Source organism: Nomascus leucogenys, chromosome 3 (assembly GCF_006542625.1).
Source record: "Nomascus leucogenys isolate Asia chromosome 3, Asia_NLE_v1, whole genome shotgun sequence".
NCBI lineage: Eukaryota > Metazoa > Chordata > Mammalia > Primates > Hylobatidae > Nomascus > Nomascus leucogenys.
This window is the reverse complement of record NC_044383.1, coordinates 131976289-131988431: the sequence shown is the minus strand read 5'-3', so window position 1 is coordinate 131988431 and position 12143 is coordinate 131976289. Positions and strand designations below refer to the sequence as shown.

The following is a 12143-nucleotide window of genomic DNA, read 5'->3' as shown; positions in this document are numbered from 1 at the left end:
GATTGTCTATAAGAAGTAATCTAGGCAAGTGGTGCTGGCACTTTTGATTTGGACTAGGTTTGTCCTAAAGATACAGAAAAAAGTGGATAAGGCAAAATTAACAAGCCTCAGTGACAGATCAGGAGATACCAAGATTTCTGACTTGCATAAATCCATGAATGGTGACTGGTTTCCCCAGTGAATACTACCAGAAAAGAAGCATGGGTCAGTGGCTCACACTTGTAATCCCAGCACTTTGGGAGGCTGAGGCGGGTGGATCATCTGAGGTCAGGAGTTTGAGACCAGCCTGGCCAACATGATGAAGCCTTGTCTCTACTAAAAATACAAAAATTAGCTGGACATGGTGGCGGGCACCTGTAATCCCAGCTAGTTGGGAGGCTGAGGCAGGAGAATCGCTTGAACCTGGGAGGCGGAAGTTGCAATGAGCTGAGATTGCGCCATTGCCCTCCAGCCTGGGCGACAGAGCAAGACTCTGTCTCAAAAAAAAAGAAAGATGAAGCATGTGTGTGCAAAAAGAAAAAAAATTATGAATTTGAGATTTCGGCAAGTCAAGTTTGAGACGGCTTTGGGACCTCAAAAAAGAGGTAACATACAGCAATTGAATTGATTTGAGCTAAAAATATAAATCTGTGGACCTTTGCATAGCAGTGATGCGTTGGTTCTTTCAGATGTTGCTAACTCCCAGCAACCATCAAGGTAACTTAATTCAATCTAAATATTTGTTGAGTATCTTCAGAATAAGTGTTGTAGGTGTGGGAAGGATATTTTTATTATTATTTTATGGCTTCTGAAGAGAATATATGCCCATTTTGGAAAAATTTGAACTGTACATAAAAGTATAAAGAAAATTACAAGCCAGACATGGTGGCTCACACCTGTAATCCCAGCACTTTGGGAGGCTGAGGTGGGAGGATCACTTGAGCCCAGGAGTTCGAGATCAGCCTGGGCAACATAGGGAAGCCCTGTCTCTACAGAAAATAAAAAAATTAGCCAGGCATGGTGGCACACACCTACGATCTCAGCTACTTGGGAGGATCACTTGAGCCCAGGAGGTTGAGGCTGCAGTGAGCTAAGATGGTGCCACTGCACTCGAGCCTGGGCAACAGCAAGACCTTGTCTCAAAAAAAACAAAAAGAAAATTACAAAATTACACTCATAGTCTTCATTTGAAGACAAAACCACATCTAATCTTTTCTATATAGATGTTTATATATTTGAGCTTATTTTGCATGCACAATTTTATATTCCTTTTTTTTTTCCACTTAACATCATATCCGAAGCAGTTTTTCATAAGTCCTCACAAATAAATATATGGAAAACAGTTTAGGGTATGTTAAGTGGGCAGGTGGAAGGGAATAGAATATAAAATTGAGTGTGCCCAGTAAAGAGATAAACAAGTCTCAGGCTCTAAAGCTAACAAATACAAGGCATGCTGAATCAGAAAAGAAAAATAGTTCTATTTTGTGGGATTACCATAATTTATTTATTTGAGTCATTTTTCTACATATTGTTGCTATGAATATCACTGTGTAAGTAAATCTTATCTATATTTTTATTACTCTCTTAGGCTTCTAGGAGAATTATTAGATAAAGGGTATGAGGAATATTGCATCAGAGAATATTCTTCATGTCATCTGTGTGATTAGAAATTCTTTTTTCCAATCCAGCAAATCTTTCATCTATTGGTTTCAGAGCATGGTATTTCTTATATATGTCTTACCAAGTACATTCAGTTGAGTGGTTTTTTGGTTTAACTTCTGATAGAAATTTCAGATTTTTGAATTAAGTATAAGCTTTGTATAATGAATGGTTCCATAAACCTAACATTATTTTAGCACCTAGCACAAAACCTAGGGCAGAATAGATGCTCAATAAATATAAATGGAATTGGAATTGAATTTCAGATTTAAGAGCCTATACAGCCTGTATTTCAATTCATGGAAAGTTCTATGTGCTGTGTAATGTCTGTAGAAACGCTTCTGCAAACTGGTAATGAAGTAATAGAGTTATTCTCAATGTACTTTATTTTTTTCTTTTCAGATCTTTTTGGGCTAGTGGTCTTTCTTGGTATTGAACCTTACTGTGTCAAACACTGGTGGGTTCGACTTCTCTATCGGCCTTACTGCAAAAAGAATCCTCAGCATCTCTACAGCTTTATTGCCAAGATACTGTGGAGGTCTGCAAAGAAAGATGTGATTGACCAAGTCAGTACAATAAGTTTTTATTGATAAAGATACTATAAGAGAAAAGAAACAATTGGGATGGAAAGTTAAATTTTTAGATGACATCTTTTTTTTTTTTTCCTGCTCCTTTTCACAGATCCAGATACCACCACAAACCGAAGAAATACACTGGCTCCACTTTTCTCCAGTGGAAAGGCATTTCTATCACCGTCAGCATGAGGTGTGCTGCCAGGATGCGGTGGTAAAACTCAGGAAGATTTCTGACTGGGCTCTGAAGCTCAGCAGCCTGGACAGAAGGACTGTCACCTCTATCCTGTATCCATTGCTGAGGCTCAGACAGGCCTGCTGTCACCCACAGGCTGTTCGTGGAGAGTTCTTGCCACTCCAAAAAAGGTTTTATTATCAACTTTTTAAAATTGCAGTTGATATATCATAATAGACAATATTTCTGGCCCACAGTTTCATTCAGAGACATGTAACTGAGTTGTCAGTTATTTTTAATGGTGTAGAGGGTTTTCTTTGGTATGGAACCTCATTTGCAATGGAGAATTATCAAAATTATTTTCATGGTTTTGAGCATTTCTCTTTTGCAGTGGGTTTGGTTTTTTGTTTTTTATTTTTGTTTTTTTTTTTTCTTTGAGACAGGGTCTCACTCTGTTTCCCAGCTGGAGTGCAGTGGTGTGATTATAGCTCACAGTGGCAGCCTCAAATTCCTGGGCTCAAGTGATCCTCCTGCCTCAGCCTCTCAAGTAGCTAAGACTACAAGTGCACACTACTACAGCCAGCTACTATTTTATTTTATTTTATTTTATTTACTTTATTTTATTTTATTTTTATTTTTATTTTTATTTTTTATTTTATTTTATTTTTTGAGATGGAGTTTCACTCTTGTTGCCCAGGCTAGAGTGCAGTGGCACAATCTCAGCTCACTGCAATCTCTGCCTCCTGGGTTCCAGCAATTCTCCTGCCCCACCCTTCCAAGTACCTGGGGTTACAGACATGTGCCACCACGCCTGGGTAATTTTGTATTTTTAGTAGAGACGGGGTTTCATCATGTTCGTCAGGCTGGTCTTGAACTCCTGACCTCAGGTAATCCACCCCCCGCCCCAGCCTCGTGCTGGGATTACAGGCGTGAGCCACCACGCCCAGCCTATTTTATGTTTTTGTAGAGACAGGGCCTCGATATGTTGCCTGAGCTGATCCTGAACACCTGGCCCCAAGCAGTCCTCCTGTCTCACCCTCTCAAACTGTTGGGATGACAGGCATGAACCACCACACCTGGCCTTGAACACTTCTTTTAAAGTTAGGATTATTGTTGAGGTTTTTTAAAAATTATTATTTTGTTGTTTAGGGTTTTGGCTGTACTCCAGATATGAAAGGCTTTTGCTCTTACTTTATTTCATAGTTCCCACATCAGGGAATTAGATTACCATTAAATATTTTCTATCTCTCTGATTATTCATTCTGAGAACATTAAGAAATTTGTGTTCATAATACTCTATTGTCCCAGAAAGTTTTTGTGAATCAGACTGCAACTCAGGAACTAGCCTTTGGCTATAAAAGATAGAAAAGGATTCAGTTTTGTCTTTGCTTTTAAGCAGGTTATAGACAAATAAAGGAAATGATGAAAATTACAGATTTCTAAAATATGAAGTGAACATGGTAAATTTCAAAAGATATACGTACAAATTGCTGTGTACAGTTAGAGTCTGAAAACAATTTATATATGAGTGGTTAAGGTTAGACAGCCTTTTGAAGGAATGGCATTTAACCTTAGAGGATCTTCATTTTTTACTGATTAAAAAAATATTCAGGCTCAAAGAGGTTTTCTAATTAAGTTGCAGTGCTAGGATTCAGAGTCAGTCTTACATTTTAATACCTGTAATATTTCAAATATATTATGTTGTACTTTGTACTTGAAGAAGATTTTTCTAGTTTTGTTCTCCCTTTACTGAAATGGGAAAAACTTAAAAAAAGATGTGATCAAATAAAGGTACTTATGTGGGAAAAAATAATGGTAAAAATTGAGGCGAAAAAAAATGCTAGAGATACCACAACTACTGCGAGTCTCATACACTCTTGATCATGTGTGATATAACACTCCCACTGAAGTAACACTTGGGATTTTCTTTCTAGTTTTGAACAGTCTACCTTTTCTTTTAGCACCATGACAATGGAAGAGCTGCTGACATCTTTGCAGAAGAAATGTGGAACTGAATGTGAAGAAGCACATCGACAGCTAGTTTGTGCTCTCAATGGCTTAGCAGGCATTCATATTATTAAAGGTAGAAGGTGATTGCTTTGTTATCTCTGATTCTTCCAAACACTTCCTGAGGAAGGTTAATTATAGAAAAAATAGATTTTGATTTTTTGGGGGGGATTTTTCCCCCAAAAAGATACTTTCACACACTACTGAATATAGTTTAAATAGGTTCAACTTAATAGAGAGCAGTTCATAGAACGTTTCGAAAACCTTCAAAGTTTACATATGATTTAACCAAACATTTCCATTTTTAGTTCTTTTTTAAGGAAAGGAGGATACACAGATTTCTCTTTAAGTTGTTAATCTTAGACTTTAATAGTTTAATAGTAAACAACTGTAAACAGTCCAAATGATTAGAAATAGAAAAATGGTTAAATTTTGACACATTAAAGGAATTATTGTTCATTGATTTAAAAATAATAGTTTGTAGGATCATTTTTTCAGCAAATATTTGTGTGCCACACCTAATCTAGGTAACGATGATATGGTAAATAAAGTAACTCTGATCTTGCAGACCTTAAATTCTTACAGAGGGTGACAAGTACACACACACCCTCCCACACACACACAGAATGTATATGTGTAAAGTTACAGTGTTATATGTTATGCACAAAATTAAAGCAGTTTAGAAAGAGCATCTTATATTTACATGGAAGAGTATTAGTGGCTTCTCCATTTCTCACGGATCACTTTTTTTGCATTAGGTCTAATATCTTACAAACTGTCATTACATATATTTTGCCTGTTATTGTAGTTTTTACAGGAAAGAGTAAATCCATTCTCTGTTACTCTATCTTGGCTGGAAGCAAAGTTATATAACTGGCACTTTTAATAAGCACCATATAGACACATCTTTCCATATAAATATGAGAAACATTAAAACTGTATTCCTTAGGTTCAAGAGTAAAGATGAAGTGTGTTAAGTGGAAACATTGAAAACATGCAGTCAAACTTCTGGAAATCAAAATTTCAATGTCTAATATAGAAAATTCATTTAATAAATAGAAGATTAGACACCACCTAAGAAAAAAATCAATAAAGTATAGAATAGCGATAGAAACTCTTCAACATGAAAAACAAAAGAAGAAGACTGAAAATTTTGAAAAGAGCATCGGTGAGGTTGTGGACAACTTCACATGGCCTAATATAAATGTGTTGGAGTCCCCAAAGGAAAAAAATACATATATATATATATATATATAGTGAGTTTTATATCATGTAAATGTACAATGTGCAAAAGCAATAATACAAAGTCTGTGTGGGGAGACATGGGTGTATAATATTGTAAGATTATTATCCTATATATGAAGAGGTATATTATATGAAGGTAGACTGTGACAAGCAAAGAATGTACACCCTACAGCCACCACTTTAACATACAACAAGGAGTTAGAGGTAATAATCCAAAAGAATAGATAAAAATAAAAAATCAGGCCAGGCACGGTGGCTCATGCCTATAATCCCAGCACTTTGGGAAGCCGAGGTGGGCAGATCACAAGGTTAGGAGATCGAGACCATCCTGGCCAACATAGTGAAACCCCGTCTCTACTAAAAGTAGAAAAATTAGCTGGGCGTGGTGGCATGCGCCTATAGACCCAGCTACTTGGGAGGCTGAGACAGGAGAATCACTTGAACCACTTGAACCCCAGAGGCGGAGGTTGCAGTGAGCCGAGATTGCACCACTGTACCCCAGCCTGGGCTACAGAGCGGGACTCCATCTCAAAAAAAAAAATAATAATAAATAAATAATAAATAAAAAATCTTCAAAAAAAAAGGAAAAAAGGGTGCAAAAAACAAATGAGATGATTAGAAAACAAACAGCAAGATGGTAGATTTAAAAACAAGCTTATCAGTGATCACGTAAACTGTAATGGTCTAAATATCCCAATTAAGAGGCCTGGATTGTCAGACTGGATTAAAAACAATAACCATCAATATATTCTCTATAAGAAACCTACTTTATATTTAAAGATGCAAATGTAAGAGGATGAAAAAAGATATGTTAACACTAATCAAAAGAAAGATAAAGCCACTATATTTCTATCAAGTAAAGTAGATTTCTTATTAATACTGCCTGCTAACTGATTGTACCACTGGAGCTTCCAAAGTAGATTTCAGAGCAAAGAATATTACCAAGGATAAAGGGTGTTACTTTATCACTAGAGAAAAAAATTCTAAGTATTAGTGTACCTAAAACAAGAGTTTCAAAATAAATACTAAAAACTGATAGAATTATAATGAGAAATAAACAAGTGCATAATTATTGTCAGATTTCTACATCCCTCTCTCAGTTATGTATAGAATAAGTAAAAAATAAGTGAGGGCATACATAGTTCAAACACCGCTGTCAACCAATTAATCAGTATTTATTGACTACCCAACCAAAGAGGAATATACATTGTTTTTAAGTACACATTAAATGTATATGAAGATAGGGCATATTGTGGGCTGTAAAACAAGGCAGTAAATTTCAAAGGAATCATGCTTATAGAGTGTGTTCTGTGCCCACAGTGGTAGATACCAATAACAGAAGGAAAACTGGAAAGTCCCCAAATGCTGTGAAATTAACACACTTCTAAACCTTTGGGTTAGAAAATAAAAGGGAAAGTAGGAGATACTTTGAAGTGAATAAAAATGAAATATCAAAATTTGTGGGATGCAGGAAATCAATTATTAAAAAGAAATTCATAGAATTAAACATGTACTAGAAAAGAAAAAGTTTCATATCGGAGACTTCAGCTTCTACCTTAAGAAATTTTAAGAAAAAGTAAAAGAAATCAGTTTCCCAAAGAAATGTGTGCTTTTTGTAGAATATAAGTAAATATTCTTACATTAAGCCTCTTTGAGTAGCCCGTCTGTAGTTGTTAGCTCTTTAGCATAACAGAACCAGAAATGGAAAGTGTCTCTTACTGTGCTAGATACTTGGGTAGAGTTATAAGGATTCTCAGAAGCTGAGTAGAAATAGCTCTAAACAAGAACTGAATAGGATGGGACTTCTTACATGCTGCAGTTAGAACCCTGTGAAATGGTATATATTGTTCAAGATTTCTGATCTTCAGTGTCTTTGTCAGTAAAATATTACAGGTGCTTTACTTACCTCAACTATTGTTCTTAATAAAAAATGTGGAAGCACATTGAAAACTTTATAAAAACAGAGATGAAGAATGATGTTATTGATTATGGTAATATGAAGGTTACCTCAGATTCTTACCACTTTCAACCTGCTCACAATGTAAATTCTGTTATCAATATCTAATAGAAAAGGGCCTATTATATTTTCTTGTTAAATTGTTCACATATAGTACACGTAACTTTGTGTGCAAATCTTCCCTCTAGGGAATTCCCTAGAAAGTCCTCAATTTATCTAGCAGTGTATTGTTGATTATTAAGAGAAATCTCCCACCAGAAAGTCCATTAATAGAGGACATGTTCCTTCTGAATTTAATTGTAATTTTCAACTTAATTGTAATAGATTTGCTGCTTTTAGTTTTTATTAACTTCATAGTGATGTTAAACAATATTCATTTTTTAAAGTAACATTACATATATAACTTACATAAATTAGATTCTTCTAATGTGAAGATCAGACAGTGAAGGTCTGACTTTTAAAAGAAATCTAAAATTAATTTCAAACTCTAAAAGATTTGCTTATATGTAAATAAATACGTATGATGCATTAATACATATTCTGAGATTCTCCTTGACTGGTATTAAACACATTTTATTATTCCAATTTTGAACATTGTGTTTTCTGCAGATGATTTTTGGACAAAAATTAGCTTGACAATATCAAATCCACCAGTTTACTTAGAAATATTAGCGCCATCAAGTGGCTGAGAATGGGATTTCCAAATTTGACTTAAACCTTTATAACATTGAATATGGGTTTTTTTTATCTTCCTCAGAAAGCATGTCTTTTTAAAAATAAACATGAAAAACCAGGTAATTATAGTGAATAGATCAAATTCAGCTGCTTTACATTATAGTTTAATCACTTTACTTTATGTAAAAGGTATGGTAATTATGAAGAGAAAATTGTTAAATGAATTCTCTATAAATGATAGTATAAATACTGATAGAATTCATAATGTCCTTTGAAAAGCTTTAATCAAGACTCTTAACTAAAAAAAGAGAACTCACTGTGAAGATAATTGAATGTTAATGCCTACGTTATAAAGTAACTTTATTATTGTGAAAATAATCTTCTCCCTTATTTAAAGGGAATAGAAATTGGCTGACTACACTTCTTTGATAATGTGTGTTTTAAAAAGCTTTGTGTTAGCTAACTAATAGAACTAGATATAAAGCAATGGTATAAGAGCTGTTGTTCCAAAAATTTGTTTTAAATTAGGTGTTTTGCACAACACTGGATATACATAGTGCCACTGAACTACACACTTAAAAAGGCCTGCGATGGTAAATTTTATGTATATTTTACCAAAATTAAGATATGTATGTAAACTTATATATGAGCTAAAAAAAGAACCAACTTCAAAATTTACAAAGGTTTGCGCATATATATCTCTCATTGTAACTATGAACGTGGTCCTGATTACATGATATTCATAAAACCAGCTTGAAGTTTTTTTTAAAAGCAAGTATGTGTAATACTTAGGAATAAAACTTTCTCAGCAAATAAAAGCTAGAACATCTCTGTACCTTTTTTTGGTATGGATTGCATGGTTTCGCCAGTGTTAGATTTTTACTTTAATAGTATTTATAATTTACCTGTCTTGAATTTTACAAGCAGCAATTAAGATAGAGTCTATTATTCAAGCCATTAAAAATGTTCATCTCTTATTTTATTGAGGTATCATCAAACTTTCTGTGTAAAGAAGCAGATAATACATAGGCATTGCAAGCCATAAGATCTCTGCGCAACTATCAGCTTGGCTGTTGTAGTACAACAGCAGCCACAGGCAGTATAAAAACAAATGAGCAGAGCTAGGTTCTAATAAAACTATGGACCCTGAAATTTAATTTTCACATGTCACGAAATATTTTTTTTGGATTTTTTTTCAACTATTTAAAAATGTAAAATTCATTCTAAGCTGATGCGCCCAGCAGATAGGCAGAGGGTAGAAATGACCCATGGGCCATACTTTGCCAGCCTGTGCTTTAATCAATACTTTTTGAATTGCTTTATTTGAATGAGGTGCTAATTATGAACAGTAGAAAACAGCATACATCTCAGACTAACTATGGTTTGTGTGACCAGAAGAAGAGGGAGATCCCTGAGTTTCTGACATGAAGTTTTTAATTGCAAATTATTTGGCCTAATACCAAGAACAGTAATAGCGACCAAGAATAGTATATTTTTCTGATGATTATGTGTAGGTTGGTCAGAGTGTCTTAAATTTTTTTTTATAAATAATCTATAATTACCTTAAGTTTATCCTTAATTTCAGACATCATAATGACTACTGATTGCCACCCTTCAGCAAGAGGAAATTTTTTTGTCTAAATTAAAAGTTTATCCAATAGCATAATCTCAAAACATTACAAACAGGCTTGATTATAAACATATTTCAGTATAATTTTAAAACATTATAAATGTAATATAAGAACATTATATTCCATGGAATTAAAAAAGGACCGTACTCACCCTTTTTTAAAACTTGGGCAATCATATTAATACCAAGTCAAATTTCTTTACTTAAAAAAAATAGTTATAATCATTACGTTTTATTTTTACAGTATTCTTAAATAATGGACAACTAGATGACATTGGGAGCTAAATATGTGACTCTCTTATGCTTTAAATACATTTTAATTCTTTAGGTGAGTATGCCTTGGCAGCAGAATTGTACAGAGAAGTGTTGCGCTCCTCGGAGGAACACAAAGGAAAACTCAAAACCGATTCACTTCAAGTAAGTAAAGGCTAAACAGTTTCGTAGGTATTCTGTTTGTTTTTTAAACAAAATAATTGTTCTGAATGTTTAAGAGGATAAATGGTAACAAACAGTCATAATCACTGGGTGAAACTTGGGATTCAGTCTTCTCAATAAGTATTTTAGGTGATTTGTATGTACACTAACATTTGAGAATCACTACTATTCCATTCAGGGAAGTTTTGGGCACAAGCCTGACAAGGTAAGTCTATATAAGCTACAGTTAAAAATAGTTCAAAGTACTTGTACTTCCAAGAGTAGGTCAGTTTTATCACTTTTACATATGAATATCAACATGTTTATTCACATGGTTTTCATTAAAAAGAAAAGGAACTAAGCAATAAAACCTATCTAATGATAATTTTTAGAGGTCTTTAGGGAGATTTGGATATTTTAATTATAACACTTATTTCTCTTTCCCTTCTTGGATCTGTCATTGACTCATATAGACAAGGCTCTCTAGCTAAATAGGAAGTAGAGATGGGTTTATTAATTTTGGCAAGTTTAGGTTTGAGTCCCAGGTAAGATGTCATTACCATTCAGAATATTGACCTTGGGACTGACTAACATGTTCACAGGTATCAGAGTGGATATTTAGAGGAATGTATGGAAAAGTGGAGGGAGAGGAAAAATTAAATATAAATCTTATATTCTGCATGGATAAGGGTTACAAAAGGCAGGTCCTAGAGCTTAACACCCTTGAGTAAAGAAAACAAAGTAGTAGTACTCAGATTGTTTTATAGGAAAAGTATTTGGTGATATGATCTTAATGTGGTGTTAGTGTTCTGTGTGCCATATTAATACTAGGTTCTCTTCAGAGTCTTCTGCATTGACTATCATAATTATTGCCTTTGATATGTTTGTAGAGACTTCATGCTACCCATAACTTGATGGAATTGTTGATAGCCAGGCACCCAGGGATACCACCTACCTTGCGTGATGGCCGACTTGAGGAAGAAGTAATTATTATTTTTTTCATTCTGTCTATAAAAGTATATTTTCTTCAAACTTTATGCTCCATATAGTTGATATATCCTAGGACATACAACATATAAATAAATGTAATCATGTTTTCCTGTTACTTTGATGTTTCAAATTTTGTTGTGATTTTGGGTAGCAGAGAATGGCAGCAGTACGTATTATTTGGCTTCTCTGCTGATCTACCTGCAGTTATCTGATAAACGCTGGTTATAGATGTGGCTGTTGGTAGCCAACAGAACGGGATGTAAATAAATGAGTTTTAAAAAGGAAACTTTGATCTCATGGCAGATCTACAAAAGATGTAGCTTAGTAAATATACAAACTTTTGCACTTTCTCCACATTTCTGTGTATTTTTTAAGGGGGTAAATAAAGTCAGATTTTTCGTGGTAGTTCTCTCAAAGAAGTTTCCTCTACAAAAAATGTTGCCTGTTTTTGAAAAGAATGACATCGAAAAGAGTGATATTATAAATTATTTTACTATAAATTGTTAATAGCTTATTATGCAGATTCTTCCAGGGATTTTTGTGTTGTTAAACATTAAAGAGCTAAAATCAAAAGAGTAGGTATGTTTGAAATGTATCGAACCTGTAAATGGAGCCTTTATTTGAGTCAACAGGATAAAAAATGAGATTATATAAATACGCACAGCCTTTTTGCACTGGTTGTTTTGGGTGCGGAGGTGCCCTGGCAAACTATTTTAATTAACAAAAATTTTATATATTTATGAGTAGAGAGTGATGTTTTGATATATGGAGACACTAGAATAGCTAAATCAAACTAACATATCGATTACCTGTTTCCTCTCTTTTTATTTTTATTTGTGT

General features: G+C 34.1%; 1 protein-coding gene across 10 annotated transcripts in view; it reads left to right on the top strand.

The window, feature by feature from the left end:
- SHPRH (SNF2 histone linker PHD RING helicase) overlaps positions 1 to 12143 on the top strand; it is an 86323-nt gene that overhangs the window by 27013 nt on the left and 47167 nt on the right. For all 10 annotated transcript variants that reach the window (XR_004029377.1, XR_004029378.1, XR_004029376.1 and 7 more), the window contains 5 exons: positions 2041 to 2204; positions 2320 to 2576; positions 4347 to 4468; positions 10228 to 10316; positions 11204 to 11296. Coding sequence is in view for 7 of the 10 variants with exons in the window: in XM_030809800.1 (XP_030665660.1) it covers positions 2041 to 2204; positions 2320 to 2576; positions 4347 to 4468; positions 10228 to 10316; positions 11204 to 11296 (725 nt within the window). In the remaining 3 variants the exon portion in view is untranslated. The remainder of the gene's footprint in view (positions 1 to 2040; positions 2205 to 2319; positions 2577 to 4346; positions 4469 to 10227; positions 10317 to 11203; positions 11297 to 12143) is intronic.